This window comes from Mugil cephalus, chromosome 10, assembly GCF_022458985.1.
Source record: "Mugil cephalus isolate CIBA_MC_2020 chromosome 10, CIBA_Mcephalus_1.1, whole genome shotgun sequence".
Lineage (NCBI taxonomy): Eukaryota > Metazoa > Chordata > Actinopteri > Mugiliformes > Mugilidae > Mugil > Mugil cephalus.
In genome coordinates, this window is record NC_061779.1 from 3,916,033 (window position 1) to 3,942,366 (window position 26,334).

At 42.7% G+C, this 26,334-nt stretch overlaps 1 protein-coding gene across 5 annotated transcripts in view; it reads left to right on the plus strand.

Annotated features, from left to right (window-relative positions):
• Positions 1-26,334, plus strand: part of srgap1a (SLIT-ROBO Rho GTPase activating protein 1a) — an 87,090-nt gene that overhangs the window by 28,217 nt on the left and 32,539 nt on the right. For all 5 annotated transcript variants that reach the window (XM_047595700.1, XM_047595703.1, XM_047595702.1 and 2 more), the window contains exons 2-7: positions 1,988-2,183; positions 12,276-12,438; positions 18,605-18,667; positions 22,999-23,178; positions 23,905-24,033; positions 25,985-26,206. In XM_047595700.1, coding sequence (XP_047451656.1) covers positions 1,988-2,183; positions 12,276-12,438; positions 18,605-18,667; positions 22,999-23,178; positions 23,905-24,033; positions 25,985-26,206 — 953 coding nt within the window. The remainder of the gene's footprint in view (positions 1-1,987; positions 2,184-12,275; positions 12,439-18,604; positions 18,668-22,998; positions 23,179-23,904; positions 24,034-25,984; positions 26,207-26,334) is intronic.

Here is a 26,334-nt window from a genome sequence, read left to right on the forward strand (position 1 = left end):
CCAGTGTACTGATGACAGCGAGTCATTACATCGTGAGAAGAACATGAGGAGCACCATGTGAACGAAACTGTTGATAGGCTGGTGTTTTTGCCAGAAACCTGTAGGCCTATTACACTCTGTAATAGCATATTTATTGTGTTAGCCCTTGGTAAATTTTAAACTCTTGGGTATTTTTTTTTATATCGTTGAGCATTTATTCTTATTTAAAGTTTCATTTTGCACACATGTTCACATAGTCTTTGATGAAAGGTAATGAAATTAAAAATACAGATGTTTTCCTATAACATTATGGATAATCTTGTTTAATAATCATGATTAAAATATTGATCAAAATAATCGTGATTGATCATTTTGGCCATAGTGGTGGAGCCCTAGTTGAACCTTTTCATCATTAACTGTCAGACCCTAAACAACCATACAATGAAAGTTTCTTATAAAACCTTATACCTGCTGTTCTGGTTCAGACAACATACAAAACGCTGTTGCTAGACTATGAGCTGGTGTAGTGCAACTGGAAGCGCAGGTTATAAGATTACCTGTATTTTGTTAAATCGAAATAAAATTTGAAGTCAATTTAAATAAAAGAATAAAATTACACTCAGCACATACAGTATTAGTGTTACTTTTTTGACTCGAGTCCATCTACACACACATTTGTAGATAAAACCTAAAGTTTGACTGGAGAGATCATGAAGGCTGATCAGCTAATGATCCAGACAATGGGCTGTCACACTGAAACAGATTTAGAATTAATTAGATCCACGGTTCAGTGCAAAGCCTTTAAAGCCCATTGTTTATTGTTCTTCCTGCAGGAGTTGTTTGCGTGTAGCATGCCAAGCAATGTATTTGACCCTTATTATATTTAGGAACTGGCTATCGATATTTTCTTTGCTTTAACTACTCTCCATTTATTGATAACCCTGTCTCCCAGAAAGAAAAACGATGGCGGTGTCCTTATATTCTTGGGCAACAGTGCCATCGAAAGATCAAGAGGGTGTAACTTCATGAAGATCTCTTTATATATAGTGGGCCTTTTTCTAAAACAATTATCTTTCTTCTGTACTACTACTTTGTTCGTGTGCCCAGAAACAGCCAATAAGGCCCTTCAGCTGTCATCTTTATATAACGACACCTGGTGTGAGGCGAATTATACAAATTGTTTGTGGAAGTACGTCGCATCCTTGGCATTTAAAATGAGGAATCGCTCCGTACCCCCTCTCCATTGGTGTCCGCCTGGCTCTAAATCACCTCATTAATCTGCTTCCTCCGCTGAAGATCTCTGGCCCAGGCTACCTTCCATTAGGAGAAATCCATTATACATGGCCCTGGCGAGACGGCGCTCACAGAGGAAACAATTTGTGTGTGGCTGTGTTCGTGTGAAGATGTATGCGTGTGTGTTGGGTCCCGGTTGTCCTGTTGAGGATGTAAATTTAAATGAGGGGCACTCTGACACGCGCGATTCCTCAGAAACGACCTTAGAGGGTAATTTACCTCCACGTACAACTTGTTTAAGTGAGGCCTGCTGTTGCACTTTTGGTTTCCTCTGTGGATTTGGTTTTCAGTCATAGGCTCTGATAAGGGTGCGTGTATCTGTGTGTGTGGGTTCAGATTTGTGCTATAACTGGGGATGTGATGGGAGTCAGGTTCCATTCATCCTGCAGTTATTCTCCACCTTAATGAAACACCTGAGACCAGCGTTGCTAACCTTGTATCTCTACAAGCGTTCAGGAGACACGTGACTAAAGGGTAATAAGCTGCACTGTGTCATATAATAGCACTCGGCAGATTTCAGATGTATGCATCCTGATTTGTAAAGTTAGGTCGCAAAGCTCAAAGTTTAAAATTTGAACACGCACTGATTTGTGGTGAGTTTATGTCTGTGACTCATCCAGCTTTTGTCTGGTTGTCTAGTTTCCTTCCTTTTCTGTCATATTCAACCCAATCTCTCACCCTAATCTGATATTTTTTCCTTCCCCTGTCTTTTCAGAGATCAGGGCCCAGTTGGTGGAGCAGCAGAAATGTCTGGACCAGCAGACAGAAATGCGGGTCCAGCTCCTGCAGGACCTTCAGGACTTCTTCAGGAAGAAGTCGGAGATTGAGATGGAGTACTCCAGAAACCTGGAGAAACTGGCCGAACGCTTCATGGCGAAGACGCGCAGCACCAAGGATCACCAGCAGTACAAGTGAGGGGGACGCTGTTGATGTTTTCTGATCTTATACGGTCACGAGAATAGAATCAGAACGAGGATTACCATCACATTTGAGCTTAACTTATTGTTTAAAAATTGTTGCAGCTACATGGAACGTGGTCGAGTTTGGCTAGGTGCTAAGTCTTAAAGAGATTATTGCATTGATGAACTATGTCTGTGAAGACTCTCAGTCATCCGGGTCATGGTAATACAAAAACTGTTAAAAAGGCAACTTGACATTTAGACAGTCAGACAGTCATTTAGACAATTTTTTAGGAAGACATTTTGCCACTCATCCGAAAAGCTCTTCAGTTCTAAGGGCCTGGTTAGATTAGAAAACCTTCTCTAGACGGAGGAGGTGGACTGAGATATAATCAGCCATCAATTTACAATACAGTCTGAACTCCTGTCCCTAAAGACCCCGTTCACACCTTAAAACTGGAGCTTCCGACTCATAATGGCTCGTTGGGGAAACAATCATAGGGAAAGAGGACAGGGACAAAAAACTCCCCCCTTCTCCCCGTCAACGACAGATAAGTATCCAGCCATTAATGGTGATTAGCTACAAGAGTTTCCGGTGGTTAACAGAAGCAAGTCACGCAACTTTCTGATGAGTTATAGCCTGTGGTGCGTTCCATTTCTACTCAGAAGTCGGAATTTCCGTGTTCCTCGTGTTTCCTGTGTGTAAATAGTAATTAAAGGCTCCTGTGGTATTCTGTTTATTAGAACTTCTGATTAGTTTTTGTTGCATTAAATCGGTTGTACAGATCGGATCAAAATGTCATCTCAAAACTCTACAAGTCCAGTTACCTTTTAAAATACTTTTTGGACATGGTTGATGAAGTAAACACAGTAAAACACAGACAGAAAAGCAACTCTGTGGTATGGCAGTAAATTGGTTGGGATGGAAAGAATGTAATATGATGCATGTTATATCTAGATTAAGTCATAGTGCACAGTCAGAGTGTCCTATCTGAGTAGTGAATTATACATCAACATAAAATTCAAGTACATGGACCATAACACGTCATTTTACCCTAAATGATTCATACTAAAACGATTACATCAGACTCTGTGCTGAACAGCGTGCACCGTCCCAAATGAAAGAGCATTCATAACCCGACTGTTTCTTGATGAAATCCCGTTGATTGTTGAGCTGCTTTAACAAGCTGCAGACACGCGTGTCACTTCCTTGACATGGCGTTGATTAGTTTGGTGCAGACTTTGAGTTTTAAGGGTATTGCTGCAGCACTTTTCTCCCTGAGAAAGTAACACTAGCAGTTGTTCGACCGACGAGCGGAGAGTTCAGCTCTTAATCTCCATCATTACAATGCAAAGTAGAGTAGTAGTAGTACTAGTATGCTTCTAAAATTCTAATTATGGAGCAATTTCTTTTTTTTTCCCATTTTTAAAAAGTGGAGAAACAGAAACCAGAATTGAATTTGTTCTTTGAGATAGAATTAACCTTGCTGTGGCAGTGCATATGAAAAAAAGATAAGCTAAAATTAGGTTATCAAACTCTTTCCTTTTCCTCCTTTTGCCCTATCTTTCTCCCTCTCTCTCTTCTTCGCCCATTTCTTCCTCTATATTCTGCATCTGTGCATCACAGCTTGACTCTGAGCCTTTTTATAGCTCTCGACACAGTTAAGCGGGCTGTAGATTTTGGCCTTATTACAGCGTAGGAGTCCGCCAATGGAAAAAGCAGACATTAGCATATTGTTTAAACATAGCGGAGTGAACAAAAATAAAACGTGTGTTTGTCCTCGCCGTCTGCAAACAGCCTCTGCTCTCCGTCTGAAACACCGGTGGCTTTAGCATCTGTGTGTGTGTGTGTGTGTGTGAGTAACTGGTGAGGACACTGTGGTGCGCCGCTGTGTGGGTTTTCATTGTGTGATGCACAGTCTGGTCACTCCATTCAAAAGGGTAAACATTTGGCATGTGTACTTCTTAAATAAATACGTTGGGATAACATTAAAAAAAAAAACCCTCCCGTGGATTTTAAACCACGTATTTGTGCCATGCATATGCATGTTCACTGAAACACCTGAACACTGAAGCCTCAGTATTCACTGTTGTTTTTATTAGACAAATGTGTCTGTGGTAGGAAAAGGTATGTTTTTATATTTTCGCCCTCAGGCTTAAGCCAGCTTTCATATGACAGGTCTTCTTGGAAAAGCAGCAAAATGTTAAAGTAGCATTAAATGTGCAGCTGGCTCATTACACAAGACTAGCTGCGTTCAAAAAGGGACTGTAATGTAGGCAGTGAACCTGCATTTGAACAGGTTAACAAGAATTTTTGGGACATGCTCAGTTCCAGTGTAGACATATACACTGATCAGCCACAACATTAAAACCACTATGACAGGAGAAGTAAATAACATTGACCCCAAGGAGATGGGAAAAAATATGGATATGACAATGTATTGCGATACTTTTTCTTAAGATACAATATCGATTTTAAATGTCTCAGTATCGATTTTAAAAGAAACAGAAAAGGTCATGTTTTAGGCCATTCTTGAACAACTTCCACACCTCCACCACCACTTTTTCTGTAGAAGTGCATTAAATTGAAAATAGATCATTTGGATGAATATTCTTTTTTGACTCAGTTTGTGCAATGAATTATCACTGTCACCTGATTTACATATATATACCTTTTTAGTGAATTATGCAGAATAATGCAGAATCATAATATCGCAATAATGTATCGTATCGTGACTCAAGTATCGTGATACATATCGTATTGTGGAGACTTTGCCAGTACCCACTCCTATTGACCAGTTTGTGACAATTCAGTGTTCTCTGGGATGTTACCTAGTACCACCCACCCCTTGCTGCATAGCAACGACACTCCTGCAGCCCAACTCAGACACGCACACTAAAACAACTCAAAAAACCACAAAGAACAGCACAAGGTGTTGACCTGGCTTCCAAATTCACCAAAACTGATCAAGTATCTGTGGGATGATCCACTAAGGCCCCTCCCCTCAACCTAAAGGCCCCACTAACAAGCCACAGGACACTCTCAGAAGACCAATGAATGTTCATTCTCTGATGAATCACAACTGTGTTGGAGGCACAAGGGAGACCTACAGAATATTAGGAAGGTGGTCATAATGTTCTTCCTGATCAGTGTAGGCATACGCCTTGGTAAATGGTAACTTTGTTTCAGCTGCCTGTAGGAAATGGGGCGAAACACAGGTGGTGGCGGATGCTTTCCTCCCACACCCTCCCCCTGTAAACCGTGCTGCTATTTCAGCAACAAAGATGCCACGCTCTCTTCCCTCGTAAACATCGGCGTCTGCGTTTGTTGGCGTGCGTGAGACGGGACTAAACCCAGGTTCCTGCGGGCGACTGTCAAAAAAATGTCGCCCTTTGACCATATTTATGTTACCATAATGGTCTAAAGCTGCCTGTCTCGCTCTCCCACACTACTTTCAGCCACAAAAAAGTTTTCACACAGTCGGAGGTTTAGTCTGTAACTGTCGTCGAGACTGAAATAAAGTTTCAGTCAGAAAGCGCCGACTTCTTACTACCTGCGGGAGTGTTGCATGTACAAGATGGCATACCACGTTTTTTATTGTCTATAAAATAGATTTATATTTATTAATTGCATTAAGTTTAAACATCTTTTTGACGTTAGAGACAGAAGTACTTGATTTTAACTCATCACTGACGCTTTTCCACAAGTTTACTCCATTAGCTGTGATGCACCTACCTTGAAAATTAGCCCTGTCCTTTATAATTTCAAAAATCCTAGTTCCCCTGAGTTCAATTCGTCTTACTCTGGCTGAGAACATTTTCTGAATGCAGCAGGGATCATGATTGTTTTGTGCCTAAGAGTGGTTCTTAGCTCAACAATATCATTAACTTTCAAGAATTTAATTTAATAAATATTGGGTTTGTTGAGTCACGGTATTCTGAGTGGTTTAAATGGTGGTTTCTGGTTCCATCAGGGTGCTATTGTTGAGAAAGTATTAGATCATTATGACATAAGCAGTTTAAATTCAATGGGTTACTGTAATTTCCTTAGTTACATTATCACCTATAAACATTCTGAACACAAATATTCAGTTTCCCTGACAAACTCTCTTCATCCTTTTGAATAACACAAATTAACCTACATTCTTTGCATAAAATATGCTTATATTCTCATTGTTCTTTGCTTCACAATGAATTACAAGGAGATGCTTTTTATTTGCACGTAAAACTGCACAGAAATGGAAAAACTGCCTAGAGTCTCAGTTAAATTTGATAATTAGCCGTCATAAAGTCGAGTCAGTGGACTCTGCAGGGAACGCACGCTGTTCGGCGCGACGTGCTACGTTGGTCGAAGCAGCGAAATAACAGAGCTGAAAACATTTAGAGCTTCCTGGATATTGGGTAGTACGCCGCAGTAAGTCAGACAACAGCAGCTTCTGGTTATAGCGGATGCATTAGTGGGTTTAGACAATAAATAGCCATTAATGTGCTCTGGAAAGGTTCAGTATCACTAGTGTTTTCCCCTTTTTCTTCTCTTAAGGAAACACAACAACAAGGCCAGTGTGACAGTGCCCGGCCCACAGCGGCAGCAGGCAGCAGCAGTTTCTGGGAGAGCCATTCACTTGTGTTTTATTGGCTGTTTGCAGAACGCACACAAATGAACAAATATGGGCAAACATTCTCCTGCGTTTCTCTCGCTCTTTCTTAAACACACACACGTGCAAACAGATACTGTATTATGCAAAGTTTGTTCAGGGAGGAACTTGGAGATGGTGAGCGGAGGAATCATTGAATTATTTATGCCGCCAAAGCCACAGCTGGGATTGTCTTAAATGCGCTGCTCTTATCTGGAATTAAGCTTCTGGTTAGAGGACTTCCTCGTTCTGTCCCCGGGCATCAGAAAAAAGGTCTCAAACATGTTGCGGCTGAGGCCACAGATTACAGTCTTGCGGTGCACGGGGGGAGAAAATTGTCAATACGTCCTCATTTGATTAAAAGTCAACTCCGTTTGGACTAATTCACTGGATCAATGATGCATGGATGCAAGAAGATTGCTAATTTGTTCAGCTCGTGAATTAATTGCTCTTTGGCACCTCGTTACCTCCTCTAAAATGAGAACTTCTGAGCGTCGGTGTAACTTAGAAAGTGATATTGCTCCAGTAGCAGCCGGAAGACTACGTTACGGTCACCACTGCAGCTCATTAATAAAATATTTTATCAAGGCTTGAAGGGACTTTGCTATTTTGCCACTGATAAGAGCTCCCATTTCAATGCCCTGCATTCTGAAGTGGGAATTATTCTTCATTGTCAGCGAGAATGAGAGTTCAAGTACGTTGACACTGACCCAGTTACTTGTGGATCTCGAATGGACAGAACGCACATATAAGCCCACATTTTTTGGAGGCATTAAGTTTCTAATGAGTTCTCTCTTTCACTTGTATCCCTCCCTGCCTCTACCGGACATTGGTTTTCCCTTTTCCATACCTGTTTTTTGGGCCTCTTGGGGGCCCGTCTATCTGTCAGCGAGTCTGTCTGACCCAGTTCCTGCCCTGACTGAGGGGGAAATGATGACATTGAGAGATTTTCCTGCCATTATGTGGGGTAAGCAACTCCCAGAGGGCGCTATGTCGTCACGGCCTGTGCGGGTCTCCCACATGTTTTCTTAGCCTGTCCTCTTTTTGCTGCACGTCTCCAGTTTGATTTAGTAGGCCCGAACAGTTACAGATCATCTTTATAACAAGAGTTTCCAATTCTTATGTGGGTATTAGTGTTGAAGATAATTTAGTCGTCGGATGTAATAAATTCCTCGCTGCCTGCTATGTTGACAGAGAAAGCAGAGACGCAGAGTTTTGAGAGTCGTCCTGCTCACACTGCCATATTGTACTGCCTCTATGTACCATGACGCATTGCACCTGAGCAAGCTTGAAATGTGCTGACAGACTCTGTGTACCGAAAGTTAAGGTTTCTAAAATAATGTTGGTGCACTATTTCACCAGAACGCTGCAAAAATGTTTTGCACCACATGAGCAGTAAAACTTATTTATTATTCTCATAATTTCATTAATTTCATTTACTTCCTCAGACTAAACATGTCCCATAGAAACAGCCCGCGCTGACGTTCGTGGCAGCGGAGTTTTTCTGTTTTTAATGGCAATCAAAGAGCGATTTGAGCAAAGGCACCACCACCAGTTGCTGTTTGTTTTCGGCAGCTGAGTTTCTGCACGGCCCCTGATGGCTGTATCCTCTTGCGAGGCCAGTGCAGCTGCAGCCTCAGCGTCTCTCTGTCGGATTGCTTCCTGCTCTTTCCGCTTCAAAAAATAAATACACTGGCTGTCTACCGAGGCAGCCAGCACACTGTAAAAAGCATTCTCTCCCCTCTGCACATGTTTTAAAAGACAGTTTTGCTTCTAGATCCATAGTTACTTTGAAAAATTAGTCTAGGTCACCCCTTTTTAGGGACAGACACTACAACACTATGCTGAAAAAACTCATAGAACTTCACGGTTTGTAAACAATGTGGTGTTTTTTAAGGGGCGGGGCTTAACTGGATGCAAAATATCTCAAACACTATAGCCCGTGAATGGTATTTAGCATATTTCAATGGACTGTTTTGGTGAGAATGGACGAGGAAAACTCATATTTTAGAGAATATACTCACTCCCCAAGACAATGAGTGTTATTTTAAAAAGTTGAGCCTGACTAATGGGACGACTCACGATTCATTGACCCCTACACTCTCACTCACTGGATGGACCGAAGGAAAACACACAGAGGGGATGAAGTCTGGTCTGTCTTTATCATGTGAAGTCTCTCCAACAAAGATATTACAAGAGTAACTGGAACCACTGTGGAGGGTAACATAGCAACTGCGACTTCTACTTGGACACCCCTGAAACAAGCAACTAATGTAGTGTTACCTAGCGATTAGCATTAGCATTAACATGTAACAAGAATCCCCCTAAATAAAGGTTAACTTAACCTAATTTCAGTCATAATTTAGTCTAACCCACAACGTTATCTGAAACTGATGATGCATTACATACTAATCTGACCTGATATGAAGTGTGCGCGCTGTCCATTGTCTCTCTCCGGTCCTTTCTTTTAATCGGCCAAACCAAAGTTGCCTATGACTGGCAGTGGCTCGTATCTGATAAAACTTCAAGTTAGTGTTTTTGATTTTTCTGTTTGGCAGCCAACAATAAAGCAAGATGACATTTTCATGGTTGAAAGTGACATTCTTAGCCTCTGGCTTCCTCTGTTCTGCCTCCAGCTAACATCTTGACGTCACTGTGATGTAGGCAATGAATTTTGAAACTGAACACAGAGAACAAATTGGGTTTTACATCTTATTCTTGATTTGGATAAATAAAAAAATCTTCAAAATCATATTTTACGTAACTTTGCTCTGTATTATCATTAAAATAAATTCCATCTCACATTCAGTTCTCGATTTAGATAAAACCTTTAATTGAGCAACAGTGTCAGTCTATGTACCCTTCGGTCAGTTCTAATACTTAGTGGAAATGTCCTGCCTGATCTTACAATCAATGGGCTCCTTTCCATTGAGATACACAGAGGTTCTTCAACAAAAAGCAAAGGCCTGCTTGTGAAATCTAGGAGGTTCTTCTGTTGCAGTTCTGTGGAGGATCATGGCATGCAAAGGCCAGTTTAATGTCAGCGACCATCTGAGCACATGCAAAAGTGTGTAGGAATTAATAAACATGCACACGTGCCATTGTTACACGTCCAGGTTCAGTACCATGGAGGAGAAACATTGCACTTTCTGGTAATTGCTCTTTGACATAGTGTGTGTGATGCTGTCATCTGGGGCCATATCTCTTATTTTTTTTATTTTAGTTTTTTCATCCCTTGCACATGGCCTGTAGCCTGTGCATGTGGCACCAGTACATCGCTCAGCTTTAAGCCTCGTCAGTCGATTTAGATCCACTGTGTCCCGGTGCCTTGAAAAATGAACTCTGTCGGATGTTTTCATGTCGGCATGTGTGGCTCTGCCTTAATCAAATGTAGTTTGCTTCCTGTTTTTGCAGAGTCTCGGGAACATTTCAGCCGTTCGGAATGTTTGTATCCACTTATTCATCTGCTTAGTTTTGCACTTCCAGCAGATGTGGTGCCCGTACTGAAGGTTAGTTCAGGGCTGGGTCACTTGCTGGGTGCAGAGTTTCACCTGTTGCGTTGACAAGTGCTGCCTGGCTATGAAAACTAACTTTGTGACGGAGGGCGAGGGGGGGAGCAGAGGCGAATCTCCATATGGTTCCTGCAAGACTTGACCTCCAGACCCAGCCTTGAAGCCTCTCCCTAACGCGCACACACACAAGCACTACACACCCATGCGCACGCTCTCATATTCTGTGCTGCTTTTTCACAGGCAGGAGGAATGTTACAGATTAACCCAGAGGAAGTCCGCCTGCAGGCCAGTGCTTACACAGGGCCCCAGCTCACTCCGGCCTGGACAATGTCCTCCAGTTAGCTTGGAAGCAGCAGGCGCACGGCTCAGGAAACGGCTCGCCGACCGCTCTATATTTTTCTAATATTTCTATTCTTACCCTTTTATTACTACTTCTCCCTCCCTTTTCTGTCTCCTGCTGTCACAGTTCTTTCATAGTTGTACTTTTCAGTTTCACTTAAAATACACGCCGTCTCTACTTTCAGTCCGCAGCGTGTATTTAAAGTCCGCGGCGCACTCCTCTCTCTTGCTGTAGAAAGTCATCTCGGCCCAGAGCAGCGCAACAGCTCTGCCCTAGAAATGTCACCGATACAAAGTCTTTTCACATTAGCTGTGTATTGCGCGTATGGAGAACATTTCAGAGCTGTGGTATATGGGACATTTAACACCAAGGGATGCATACGAGGCGTCTTTGTTCTGTTCTGGTTGCGTGGCCCTGGTGCACTTGACATGTTTGTGCCACAATCTCTTGGTTGAAATGACAAATACTGTCTAAGAACAATGGCACGGATATGTATGCACTTGAGAAAATGTTCAAATGACTGACACAAATAGATATTTGTACAGGTCTGCCAGCTTATTTCTGGAAGAAAGAGTGGGTTTAAATACGCGATGGTGCGTGTTCTTGTTTGTTGCACGTACAAATTGAGCACCTAGTTAATGAATCGTGGGCCCCTCAACCCAGTGGTTCCCAACCTGGGGTCTGCGACCAGAACTTGCCTGATCTGATCTCACCATCAGTTTGCACCTGTTTCACCAGTTTTTAACCAGCGTTGTGTGTGTCTCTCTACATGTAGAATTGCAGGGCTTAACATTTTACGGCACCATAGCGGATGTCTGGCGTGTGCCGTTTGCTTGCAATTAAAAAAAAAAAAGATCAACATTTAGAAAAAAAATGCCGATGCGGGATGTCGTCAGGTTCGAGGAGTCACTTTTGAGTTCACCTACCAATGGAATGAGAGTAACGCAGCTTTCCCTCTCCAAACTACACTCACTAGCCAATCAGAAGTAGGGTGGGTGTGGGTCTTGGAAGGCTTAGCTGGGATCCAGCTGTAGCTGATGCTGCATTCAAGACGACTTGGGAAATAATGAGCTCTGAGTTGTCAAATTCAGAAATGACTGCTTCCAAAATAAAAAAAAGCTGCTGCACATATTTTAATGTTCATCAAACGGTGACACTGTACCAAACTTATTTTTTCTCCTCTGAATTAACCTGTAACGTGAACACTATGAAATCGGAAGTCTGAAATTTCTGAGTTGGAATTTGAAGTTCCATATTTTATTTAAGGCATCATCTAAGCTGGAGTTTTTTCATTGAAGTCACCGTTGTCAGAAAGATGGAGAGTAAATTTATGAAGCTAGGAGTGAATATGTCCTAACTACAAACAAAGAAATTAAAAATAGTATTAATAATAATTACTAACATTAATGAGTTAGGTTGTACATTTTGCAATTTAGAGTTAGAATAAGATCTACAATGGTTTTTGTGTAAATTGAAACTGAATTAAATGGTTAAATTGCTAATTGAATCCCCTTCTGCCAGAAAAAAGTTCAGGCTCAGGATACTCTAGAAGGAAAAAGGTTGGGAACCTCTGCCCTGACCGATCTGACTCCTGTTCACTTCTCCTCATTCTTTTCAGGAAAGACCAGAATCTGCTTTCACCGGTCAACTGTTGGTACCTGCTGCTGAACCAGGTGAGGAGGGAGAGTAAGGACCATGCAACACTGAGCGACATCTACCTCAACAACGTCATCATGAGGTTCATGCAGATCAGCGACGATTCCACGCGGCTACTCAAGAAGGTGAGAGGAGGGAATGTGCTTTACCCAACACACACACACACTTCCGGCTGCAGATAAAGAGTGTAAAGACAAACCACTTGTGACGTTGCATGTTTCATGAAGAGGGTTTTTTTTTTTTTAAGTGCCTGACAACACCCATCTACTGGCAAATTTAAACTGGACACAGAGCGTGGAGTGGAAGTGGAGCTCAAAATACGTCCCAAAGAATCAATTTCTTTGAGATGAGGACTGCATGAGAGGAAATCGAGTAACATTTTAAATAAATTGGATGACTGTCTACAAATTTGCAGAGGAAATCATGACAAATGAGGGTTTATCTCGTATAGAAATGGGGAAAAAAAAAGTCTCTTTGCTCCCATGTGCACTATGTTTAACGCTAATGCACTTTTATAAGTTAATGCAATTCCAAGTTCCACCCAGAAGCTCGCTCCTCGGCCTCAGTTTCCTCATGTGCAGACATCCTACACTACAACTGTTTTGGAGTTTCTTTCTACTGTACTGGAGGTTGACCTCCACTAGAAGATGTCAGCTTTGATTTTTTTTCCCTCTCCATGATCAGCCAAACTGTTGAACCCACCACTAACACAATCCAGATCTCTCATAGCGGTCAGATCGGGCAGCGCTACCTCCAGTCCCTTATGTTATATAAACAATCTTTCACTTTCAATTAACCCGTTCATTTGATGATAGCGTATATTTAGTTGCAGGATACACACAGTATATATATATATATTCAGCTTTTCCTTTGATGGTGGGATTCTCTGCCGGGCTCCCGTGGTTTCGTTTTCTGAATTAGATTAATGCTGTGGAACCTCGGTCGACACAGTTTCAAATCAGTGTTCCTCCAGTCTCCCATGGCTTTGGTCTCCAAAACCAATGTGCAGCCTTTTCCCACCACAAAGATGACAACTCCCTAACAGATTATGAGCTCCTATGCTGCAGGAGTCACATGAGCCCACCACAGGCCCAAATTACAACGTGTATTTTCTTCAGAGGAGTGCCTTTGTATGAGTTTAGCTCGTGCAACATTTCCATCTCTCTTTCTTCCCGGTCTTGCCCCACTTTACTGTAAACCCGATACTCCTTACCTCCATGTTCAGGAAGTAAAGGCTTCTTTTTTGCCCTCAAAGTAGCCGCCTTCTCTTGCTAACTCGTGGCTCATTCTGATGCTACCGGGATTTGGTTTTTAAAATACTTGCTCGAACTTCTAGCGCACAAACAGGAAGCTGCAGCAGTCGTTTCCTTTTGATAGTGTTTAAAAGGCTTATAGCTCTACTAATGAGGCCAGATGTGAAACAGACATTCGCTTTTCAGCGGTTAGTTTTGTTGCTTCCCCTTACTCGACATACTTTGATGATCATAATGACAGAGTGTTTCCAGCGCTGAGTTACGTTTTTAGTGGAATCCAGATCCTCCCAATCTCTTGGTTAGCGTAGCGTAGCGGTATCGGGCTATTACTCCACCTGCATCATCGCTGCTCTGGAATCTGCGATATCTAACCACATGGCTGTCCCTTTAAAGGTTCTTTGTGGATTCAGGTGACATTGCACAGACAAACAGCAGCCTGCTGGGAGGTCCCAGCTCGTAGGAGACCTGAGACATAGCGCGGCCTCTAATTAAAGCTTCCCCGAGCCTTTGATCCCAGCAGAGCTCCAGTAACGATGCACATGCAACAGAAAAGTCCCCCATGTTACATGTGCTCCCCCTCAGATTCGAGCAGACAGCTGTACCGTTGTCGTCCTTCCAGCACATCAAAGAACCGTGTGTTCATTTCTTTGTAAGTTCAGGCTTCACGCTGTGAGATGCGTCATCAGAGGACGACTCCCGCCAGGCACCGGTTAACATTCTCTGGTTGACCCGTTTGTCTTACCGGCGTTGCATCGCGGTCACTTTTTAAAAACCACCACCGAAACAAGATTCCTTTACAAACTCCTTCTTTTCGTTTGAATATTGTAGCCACACAGTTGCCCTCTTTTTCTTCCTTCACGCTTGGACAGACCTTATCACATGTAGTTGGTTTTCATTATTCATACAACCGGCTCTTTGTTTTACTCAGGCCTGCTTTATTTATGAAAGTCACATTCTGTTGCTGCTGGTGCTGGTGCTGCTGCTACGAGGTGGATTTCCCCAAGCCTGAGACGGTTTTTGAACTCCTCTAGGGGCGAAACGTGTTACAGTAACAATGTCACAGGTGTGAAAAGTGATAAATTTAGCTGTAGCTGAATAACTTTTAGCTGCTCTGGTTTCAGTCGTGTGTCGTGTTCATGCCATCTCGCTGACAACGGCCAATTCAACCAGGCATGTGAATTAAGATGACACATGATGATAGAGTACATCTGGTATATGGTCCTGTGTTTATATAGCACTTTTTATTGGTGCTCAAAGTATTTTACAGTCATAGTGACACATGCGCACATTCATAACCCAGTGCCAACCACGCAGTGAGCAAACACTATGACACTACTATGTCATATGGCCAACATGTTAGGGATGAAACCATCAACCCTGTGGACTTATGACCTGGGAACCTGCAGAACCCCTGTGCATCTGAAAGGAACAGTTAAAACATTAGTGGACTGCGTCAATACCAGTTTTACCCCTGTGTATAAAGTATGGAGCTGAAGGCAGGATGTGTTTAGTTGAGCGTGAGAATTACAAGAGGGCGAAATGGCCCAAATATGCCTCTCATGACTTTCAACGGTCGCCAACTAAACTGTTCAGCCTATATGTGAATTTATTTTCTTACAAACAGCAGCCAGGATGCAGTGGGAATGTGCAACCTCTCATGTTATGATTGCCAAGTTCGGTACCACTATGCTTTATTTGTTGAAACTAAAATCCATGCTGGATGATCTTACCTGTCAACTTGACGTTACACCAGGATAAGCTGCAAGAATTTGTTCAAGCTTAAACACGTAACTCTTCCTTAAACCACAAATGTTATTTTGTTTGACATTTTTTGCTGGGTTAGGCAAACAAATAGCATGTCAGAGCACTTAAGATGTATTTATTAGATAGCTTTTTGCTAATCTTGTCAAAAATTAATGCAACCAATTATTGTTTTCGTTAAAAAAAAATTAAAAAATAAAAAGATTGCATACATATCTGTGTAATTTACTCAAGTCAGTGACAGGACCCACTGATCTGGAGTGGGACCCCCCCTCCCCCAGCACACACACACAAGCCCTGCAGGGTATGTAACTGCCATCTCTACACCATGATTAATGTCAGTGGCAATATGAAACCCACCACTCCCTAAAGGCTGCCTCGGTTTCTCCTCTCCGGGCTTGTTTCATCTTTGTAATGTGGTTGGAATACAGATGGTATGAACCTTAAAGGGGGGAAACCCATTTGTAGGATCCTTTTAATGAATTAAGACTGAATGGGAAACCCCCAGCCCCCCCACCCCCCCGCAACTGAGATTCTTTTAAAATGAAAGAGGGTGAGTTGTGTAAATTAAATCAACGACATCGGTTACACAACGCGGCATTTGGTAAACTCCTCATCACACCCTTAACCCTCACAGCTGAAACCTAAACCGAATTTAAACTCTCATCGAACCACGTCTTGACCCTCGTTTGAAGGAGAGGGTGGGGGGTAGGGTGGGGGTGAGAATGGGGGGGTCTTACCACCAAGTAGTTAGAGCCCATCTATATAGGAAAACCACGAGCGCACACTTACTCGCGGCTCATGTGATCCCTGAGAAGGCTTTTCATTGAGCTCTGGATCACTTCCCAGCTTTGTCAATGGAGAAGGGTTGACGTCTGTTTGATGTGACAGATAGTCAAAGGTTCTGTCCTGTGAGCGAATGGCAGCTAATGGATTCTCCCACAGGATATCTGAACACTTGGTGCAGATAAACTCCAGCACCAGACCGTCCTGTAATTCACTAAAAAGTAGAAAGTCTCTCTAGCGTCTCTTCTATACTCCCTGTCGGAGATCGGCTTTTGCCAAGTTTGGTGCTTTAGAGATCTGGTTATCTGGGCTTACAGGCTGTTTGGCTCCATGTTAAAGTAAAGGAACTGGCAGACCAGGTGGAGGTTAGGTAGGTGGTGCTGATCACCCAGTGTGACTCTCTAATTTGAGGCAGCAGCGTGGCAGACAGTAACTGAGAGTGTAATCCTCTTTGCTTTGGTGTCTCTTGACATGCTTGGAGGCTGTGCAGTTTGACATGTGAAGGAGAAGAAGAAGAAGAAGAAGAAGAATGAGAGCGTGCACATTCATGCTTCTGAAGCTTTAAACGCTGAAAGTGACTGTGGTTTGTTATTTATGGGCGTTTCTGAGAACTAACTTGGACAAGCGAGGTGTGCAACAGAGCCTCGTACTCGTTGCCATCAACCACAAGAAACCACATGTGTGCAGGGTAACAAAGTGCGTGTGACTAACGGAATTGCATTTTGTTTGTCAGAGAATTAACCCAATATAACCACAAAGGTTCTACATGCAGTGTAACAAAGAGACGCTTCAGATTTGAGAGGAACCTCTGCAGGGTAGTTTTCTTCAGTTTATCTTCATGTGATCCTGCAGATAATACGAACACTTGAGCTGCTTATTTCAACAATTATAGAGACGGTTTTAAATCTAGATCCTATTCACAGCATTATTAATATGCAGTGAATTCATTTAACATATATTTTATATACAAGTAATACAAATCCAGTCGCCTTTTTAAACGCTTTGTGAAATTAATTTTTCCATTCAGTTTTCGCTGCCAAACTGATTAAATGCTTAAAAGTATTTTAATTCATGTATTGTTTAAATCAATGGGAATGTTCTTGCATTAATGATGTGACTTTTACCTCGGAGGGTGGAATTCTGCACTGGGAATGACGTCACACCGGAGTTATCGGCGTCCCACTTACAGAAGTTGGAAATTAAAGTTTTTTAAAAATTCTTCACATTAACTGATATTATTACACTATTAGTCACAGTTTGCCACAATGGTATTTCTCACTGTTTTTGTTTTACCAGGCTACAGTTTTTAGCCATTGTTAGCAATGGCATGGGCTTGTAGTTCCCATATGACACATGAAAAACTTAAATTACGCCGTACGGCATTTAAATAAAAACTGCTGTCTGTACAACCAATTTAATGCAACAAAAACTAATCAGAAGTGATGGAGAGCTTCTAGAAGGAGCTCTGAAATTGGATCTGGATCATGTTAATACCAGGTTTGAACGCACGCACCTAAAGCTGGTCACTTGCAATCAGAAAGCCCGTATCGGATCTTAATGCGAGGTCTGAACAGTGAATATGTGTCTAGTTTATATTTGACCCTTCAAAATCACCCCTCCATCCCTCTACACTCTGTGACTTGATGCACTCTCAGAACCCTCATACCGTTATTGCTTCTTCTTCTATTTTTTTCATTTTTTTTACTAGGAGCGGCTCCAAGAATGAGATTTGTCTGCGCATAATTCGGTTAGAGAAAGACTTGGCGTGTGGGCCAAGGCTGTAACATCATCCAGGTATCAGCGCTGCGGTATCCGACCACAGCTAGGGAGATCAAAAATTCATTGTCATCATGACTCATAATGTCATAAACATGCGATACAGTATATGAGTCAGTGTGGAGGAAATACGGATGCTCCACCGTTAAATTAATAGAAAAAATCCTCTAAATCCATCACACCGGTGCTGTTAAACTGTACACCACAACCGTGAGATGCATTAATGTGTGTGTGTGTGTGTGTGTGTGTGTCTGTCTGTGTGTGTGTGTGATAGTATTACTGAGTCAGCCTTGTGGCGCGGCTGATTGGGTTAACATATTTGGCAGAAATCTTTTACATTCGACCGTGGAAGCCAGCTAATGTGTTGAGCATGTGGACGGTGAAACTCAAGCTGATGATTTGAGTGGGAAAGCTGTCGTGACATCGATACCACTTTCACACACAGACGTTGTGTTTGACACAGGATGATAAATGCACTGGTCTCCTTTTCGTTCAAAGCGGAGCGTCGTCTCAGGTCAGCGTCTGGTCATTTATGAAGTAATGTACGGTAAAGCAGTGCTGGACAGACGAAATAGTTGCAGACAATGCAAGACAAAAGAGCGCCACTGTGTTGGTTTGAAAGTGTTTTTAAAACTATTTTTATGTATGTCTTGTGACTGATGCTTTTTTTCCCATGCTGGTCTCATTGTTTTTTGTTTGTGTTTCTCTTTTTCAGAGCAAGGAAATAGCATTTCAGCTCCAGGAAGACTTAATGAAAGTCCTAAATGAGCTATACACAGTAAGTAGTAATGTCTGCCTTGTTTTTTTTTTTCCTTTAATGCACTTAAGTATGCTCATTTTGGCTCTGGTTGAGACTGGTTTATTGCACTGAGCTAAACGCTTCCTAACTCATTCTAACAGCTCAACATCTTTAACCTTGTAACTCTTGAGATATCACAAGGAATCCTATATTCACTGTTCAAGCAAAGGCACCGCCAAAGTAATTGCTCCGACTTCTTTTACAACACGAAAGCTTCAAACAATCCCATTTACTCTCTGTGAGTAGTGTCAGCTTCATGTTTCCTTGACTCATTAGGGCTCGTATTTAGTTTTTAATGGCTCTCATCTACTGTGTTTTCTTGCTCTTAAAAATAATACGATTTGCATTCTTTTTTTGGGGTCATTTCCTTTTGGCATTGTTGCCTTTATTCAGTAGTCGAGAATGAGACATTGAGACATTATATGTAACAAAGCTTCCCAGCAAGCAATTACGTGACACACGCAAATGATTTCTAACTATTTTCTCAAAACCCCAAATTCTATGCTAAACACAGATGTGGCTGCAGACCTCTGAACCCACAGGTTAGATTTTCTTGAGGTATTAGTTGCATTTCACCAGACCATCAAACTCCTGCATCAAACAGGCCACACATCTGTACCCTAGCACTCTGTGACCGACCTTGTTGGTGCGTAGATGTACTTAAGTCATGAATCAATAGTTAATTCCACAGCCTCAGCTACTGCAATTAACCCTGCAAGACCTACTATCTTAGTTTAATGGCTCACACATGGCCGTGGACAGTCAGCTGCCAGCGAACATAAAGATGGGGGAAAAAGGATAAAATCATGGCTTGATTTTTGTTGCACAGCCTCTGATGTACGCAATGTTGTGTGTAGGATAATAGAAGGTTATTAAAATTAAAGTGACTTACACCAATCAGCCACAACATTCTGACAGGAGAAGTGAATAACATCCACCATCTTGTGAGAATTCAAACTTCTGCTGGGAAACTTTTGGCCCTTAGACATGTAGCACCCACCTGGACCAGACCAGACTAGACCAGGCACCCCCACCACCAATCCACCAATCAGACCTGAATGGTAAAGTGGGCAGACAAAAGCCACTCCTTAGTAAAAGGCACATGGCAGCCCACCTGGAGTTCGCCAAAAGGTACCTGAAGGACAGTCATACAAAATTCTCTGATCTGATGAGACAAAGATTGAACTCTCTGGTGTGAATACCAGGCAAAATGTTTGGAGGAAACCAGGCACTGATGATCACCAAGCCAACACCATCCCTACAGTGAAGCATGGTGGTGGCAACATCATGTTGTATGGATGTTTTTCAGCGACAGGAACTGGGAGACTAGTCAGGATAGAGGGAACAGATATATTCTGGATGAAAACTTGCTCCAGAGCTCAGGCTGAGGCGATGGTCCATCTTTCTGCAGGACAGCGACCCTAAGCACACAGCCAAGATATCAAAGGAATGACTTCAGGACAACTCTATGAATATTCTTGAGTGGCCCAGCTTCAGCCCAGACCTGAATCCGACCTAAACATATCTGGAGAGATCAGGAAAATGGCTGTGCAGGAGTTGAAGGAGCTTGAGAGGTGCTGCAAAGAGGAATGGACAACACCATCCCTACAGTGAAGCATGGTGGTGGCAACATCATGTTATATGGATGTTTTTTGGCGGCAGGAACTGAGAGTCTAGTCAGGATAGAGGGAACAGATACATCCTGGATGAAAACTTGCTCCAAAGCTGAATCCGACCTTAACATATCTGGAGAGATCAGGAAAACGGCTGTGCAGGAGTTGAAGGAGCTTGAGAGGTGCTGCAAAGAGGCCAAAAGTGCCCAAAGACAGGTGTGCCAAGCTTGTGGCATCATATTTAAAAAGACTTGAGGCTGTAATTGCTGCAAAAGGTGCATCAACAAAGTATTAGGCAAAGGCAAGGTGATAAAAACCACAAAACAAATCACGTTCTGGGTGTTGTGTGTAGAACTTTGAGGGAAAAAAATTGGTGAATTTATGTCAAACAGATTAGCATTTCATGTTAGCCTCCCCATTGATCGTTAGGATCAAGTGAAATTCGCACTGACGTTGATACAAGTCTAGATGGTCATTGTTCTTTCCCAAGAGATGGAGTGAAACGCTGTTCTGTTAGCTCGTAGTGTCTCCAGTTACTCACCATAGAGGACCACAGTGGTTACACCTCCAGTCCTCCGCTGCTCCAAACACAACAACGTGTTACTCCAAAACTCAATGTGGGTCACTGTCACCACCGTAGACACTCCAGATATGACCTGGTTTAGCCCTGGGGGGAGGACACGTGCACACGACACAAATTCACACACACACACACACACACACACACACACACACACTGGTTAGCTGTTGCATCAGCCAGCCACAGTCCCTAAGTCGGCCTCCGCCATTGAAATAACAGGTCTGGCCCGTCTCTAAATATGTCCCTCTAAAACGAGCACTAAAGTAAACACGGCAGTGGCAGACTCCAGACCAGTAAGTGAGGAGTACAGGGCCCAAGGTCAGTCACCCATCTTTAAACGGGTTCCAGTTAGGCCAAACCCCACCAAAGGCGAAAGGCTCCAGACAAATCTAGGTTTGCTCTCGTACAGAAATAGCTCAGCGTTGGGGGAAAGATGTTTAGATTTTGAGTTGGGTTGAGTCTATTTGTGCTGAAGTTGAGGTTTTGCGCAGACAACTGTATTTCATACACAATTGTGGAGCTGTAATCTGCAGGAGTTGGTTCATTCCAGGTTAAACCGCCGGTGCTCTGTATTGTTGCCTTCCCCCAGCCGTTTACATTTGGCCAACAGCCATGAACCTTCTCATCTCATTTCCTCTCCTCTTCATCTTCAACTATTTTATTTCCCACATGTGATTCCTTCCCCTCTCTGTCCCGTTTTTCTCTAAATTCATCTGAGAGCCATTGGGATCTCCTAAATAAACCGATCAGGCATATCATTATGACCACTGACAGGAGAAGTAAATTACCATGACCATCTTGTGCCTTTGGACCTGGCCTTCATTTGTGTGGATGTTACTTAGACATGAAGCACCCACCTAGAGCAGACCAGGGACCTCCACCCCATAGCTAAGACACTCCTTGACAAAAATGCTTTAGGAACATCTAAAAAACAAACAAACAAACAAACAAAAAAAAATGATGAACAGTCCAAGGCGTTGACCTAAACTGATGAAGTATCTGTGGGATGATCCACAGAGGCCCCCTCCCCTCAACCCAATGTTCAGTAGCCAGACACCACAGGACACACTCAGAAAGCCCGTGTCCACTCTCCGGTGAGTCACGACTGTTTAGGAGACACAATATTAGGAAGGTGGTCATAATGTTATGCCTGACTGGTGCATGCTTCCATGCTAGCGTCATGAATTTGCCTTCTCATTACTCCCCCGGTCGGTGATTCAACAGTTCTGTTCTAGGAGCCCTGTGTTTGTCTTCAGCGATAACTCGCTTCTCAACACTCTTGAAGAACTCATTGTTATTTCATAGTTTACCTGATACTTACAACTGAGTCACTGCCCTAATGGACCCATGAAGTGATATGAGTCACGCTTCCTAAAGACCGTGACTCAAACTTTAGGAAGTTGCTTTAATCAACAGTCCAGCATGTTTCCTTTGTTATAAATAGGCCGACGAGTTCAGCTTATTTCTTGGTTATATCTTTCAGGAGCATATTCTACTTGTTAAATAGTGTAGATATAAACAAAAATAATATTATAAGCAGAAAAAATGTTACCGTTCTTTGACTTCATTGTTTTGCTTTCAATAAAGAACCAGATGTTTATAACAATTTCAGTTAAATATTATTTTGTTGTTATTTTAATTGTCCTTAAAGACAATGGCTGAATTGCCACTCAAAGACGACTTCCTCATTTCTTCACCACAGGGCAAACCCAAATCTTCTCCCTGAGAGTATTTTTACTTCTTCAAACATTAAGCAATGAAGGCACCATGTCAGATTTAGCCGCTGTGATTTGTGGTCGTTGTGGTTGTTGACGAGCGCGTCACATGAAAAAAAAAAAAAAAAAAAGCTGGAGAGGATCTGAGTTTGGTTTGTGGTTTAGAGAGAGAAGAAGTGGCCTGCTGTGAGAGGAGTCAAATCAATATGTGATGAATGAGCGGGTCCAAGGAAGTCTCAGTTGTGGGTTTTGATGAAAGGTCAGGCTCCGTTCTGGAGATGGATTGCCGCGACCTTTGACCCCACAGAAAATGACGCAACCCTTTCTCAACAGAAACTACTGTCAGATTGCCCTTGAAGAGCATTTCTGTTTCATCTCATGCCGACTTTCGTGCCTCTCCAGGTGATGAAGACCTACCACATGTACCACTCGGAGAGCATCAGCGCAGAGAGCAAGCTGAAGGAGGCCGAGAAGCAGGAGGAGAAGCAGATCGGCCGGGCCGATCCTGTCTTCAGCATCAGAATGGAGGACAAATACCAGAGACGCAGCTCTGTGAAGAAGATTGAGAAGATGAAAGAGAAGGTAACAATTTAATCCCATTTGTAACAACTGCATTTAATCTAAAATAGCAGCCGCTCGTTTTCCTTTACATTAGCAATTTTGAAGACAACAAAACTTCTGTCGAGGACTTTAAGTGCTTTCACGTTCACATGTTTTATATTGGAAACAGTCAGTCAGAGAGTCAAAGGCTTTGTATTCTGAGAACAGGCCTGGTGTCTGTTAACTCTCTGTGGCAAGTGATTAAAGGCCAGAGGAATGGACTTTTTTCTTTTACACAACTTTTCCAGGACTGCATTTGGGAAGTTAAAATATGGATGATTTGGAAGTTTGTGTGTGTGTGAGTCAGAGCATATTGGTCAGTGGATGGTGACTAACTAGCAGCCTGATGTTTAGAGAGGAAGTGTAAGACCGAGACAGACTCCCCAGACTGAGCTGATCACCGTTAAAGCCGAGGTCAGGGGCTGTTTTTAGTTTAGGTTTGTCTGTCTGTTTTTTTTTCCCCCTCGTTCTCGTTCCTCTTTGCTATTTATAACATAATTCGACTTAGGTCTCCTCTAATGTTTATCGAGGATGTTGTTGTGGCCAGTAATCCGGCCACGGCTCCGTGACTGGCAGTGTGTGCAGAAACACAAAACCACCATCACTTGTCAGAAAGCAATTCTCCGCTCGTTAAAGTCGCCCCTGTCTCGCACGCTCTGCTGCTGTCTGTTTGTCACATGTTTCCCCCACTTCTGATTCTCTCGTCAGCGTCAGGCCAAGTACTCCGAGAACAAGCTGAAGTCGATCAAAGCGCGGAACGAGTACCTGCTGACGCTGGAAGCCACAAACTCGTCCGTTTTCAAGTATTACATCCACGACTTGTCCGACTTAATTGACGTGAGTATGAAGCCGCATGATTTTCTCAGCCAATGTTCTGTGACGACTTTATTGACTGCCATTTATATTTTGCCTCAGCTGAAACTGGGAATACATACGCTGATCCGCCACAGCATTATGACCGCTGACAGGAGATGTGAATAACATTTAAACCACGGTTCTTCAACGTTTTTCAGGCCACAGACTCACAAACTCATGAAAATGAGTGACAGATATTCTTTTTTTTTTTTTTACATTTCAAACACGTGCAACTCTAGGATGGCTGTGCAAATGCTGAAAATACCTGACATAAACATACGCATACATACATGGGATGTCACCTGGGGACTAAATAGGCTTTCTTCAAATTTGTGGGGGAAAATATATAAAAAATGTCTAATCAACCAAAACATTTGCGACCCCGCTCTGCAGTACTTCCACGGACTCACTGTTGAAGACCAATGCTTTAATTACCACATGATCTGATGTTTGTATTGACAACAAATCATTCGGTTTGGGGAACAATGCCACCCCCCCCCCAAAAAAAATCCATTATCCCTGCAGCCATCCCTATCATGATGCAGCCTGACACAGGCACAAACACATAAACAGTTCAAAAAACACATGAAGAAAAGCACAAGGTGTTGACCTGGCATCCAAATCCACTAGATCCCAAACTGATCAAGTATCTGTGGGTTGATCCGCAAAGGACCCTCCGCTCCCCTCATCCGATAGGACCCCCTATGGAGGCCCCCCCACTATGAACATTGTGTTGCCAGACACCACAGGACCCCCTCAGAAAGCCCATGTCCACTCTCTGATTAGATGAGTGTTTTGGAGACACAAGGGAGACTTACAGAATATTTGGTCATAATGTTATGCCTGATCGGATCAACAGAGAAACTGATGACTTTAGCAGATGGGCCTAATGTAAAAGAGATTTTCGGACACCAGACCGTGGGATGGAAATTACAGCGCAGGACAGAATTAAATCAGCTTATTAAATTTTCTGATGAAACCCATTCCTTCCTTCCTCCATTCTTCCCATATTAAAATATAACTCATTATATTCAGTTAAGCTGGGGGTATTCTGACATTGCGTAACTGTTTTGAATTTTTTTTTGTTGTTGTTGTCCACATTGTTCAATCCATCTGAGTCTGGATTTTTATAATTTACAGCTGTGGATCTGCGCTGTTTTTCACTCCGTTCACCTCAACACTCACGTCTCTCCAGCTAACGTAACGCTTAGCTTGACCTTTTTGCTACCACAGCAATAAACATGACTTATTCATAACACGGCTCACCTGGGTTATCATTATTTTTTTCCCTTTTTCTTTTCGAGAGAAACAAATGTACTGCACCACTTTCTGTGGCGTTTCTAGGGAAACAGGAGAAGGCCGGGTTTTTAGCAAATGTTTGGGATTTTATATTCCACACAGGACCGAAGGCAAGAGAAAAACGCAACCCCTACTCGGCGCCACGCTGTGCGCTGAAATTACCCCTCTCCCCGCTCTGCTCGCAAGCCTTCACATCTCAACGGGGCGTGTGTGTGTGTGCGCGTGATTGTGTGCGGGGAGTACACTGCGTGAGCCGTGTGTGTAGACTCGCACACGTTTGTTTAGTGATGAAGAGACTTTTTTTTTTTTTTAGCACGGAAAACAAAGTGCACGAGGTTCGCTGATGATGATTCAAGCTGTTTTGTGTATGTATAACTGTACATGTGTGTTTCGGGTCTGTGTGTGCCAAGGGCTTGTGTGTCCTCTCAGTAGAGACCTTGGACAAGGTTTTAGTTGTTAAAAAATCAGGATTAGAGATGCTGGAGTAGCATTTTAAATTGCGTTCTTTATTGATTCCTTGTCAGAGTACAAACAAAGTCCTGATATACTCCTAATTTGTGCATAATTATGGTCATCTATCATTTTTTTTCTATATATCTATGTATATATCTATATTATTATTTCGCCCCTCCAGTGCTGTGATTTGGGGTACCATGCCAGTCTCAATCGGGCCCTTCGGACTTACCTGTCGGCGGAGTACAACCTGGAGACGTCGCGCCACGAAGGTCTGGACATCATCGAAAACGCAGTGGACAGCCTGGACCCGCGGAGCGACAGGCAGAGGTTCATGGAGATGTACCCCACCGCATTCTGCCCACCAGCAAAATTTGACTTCCAGCCTCACATGGGAGACGAAGTATGTAACGCCATTAACCAAAACGTTGCGATAATTTGCGCAATTTTAGCACGGTTTATAGTTTACTTTGTCGATTATTTCATTTCATTGTCGTAAAAATAGAGTCTATTTAGAGACTCAAAGACTCC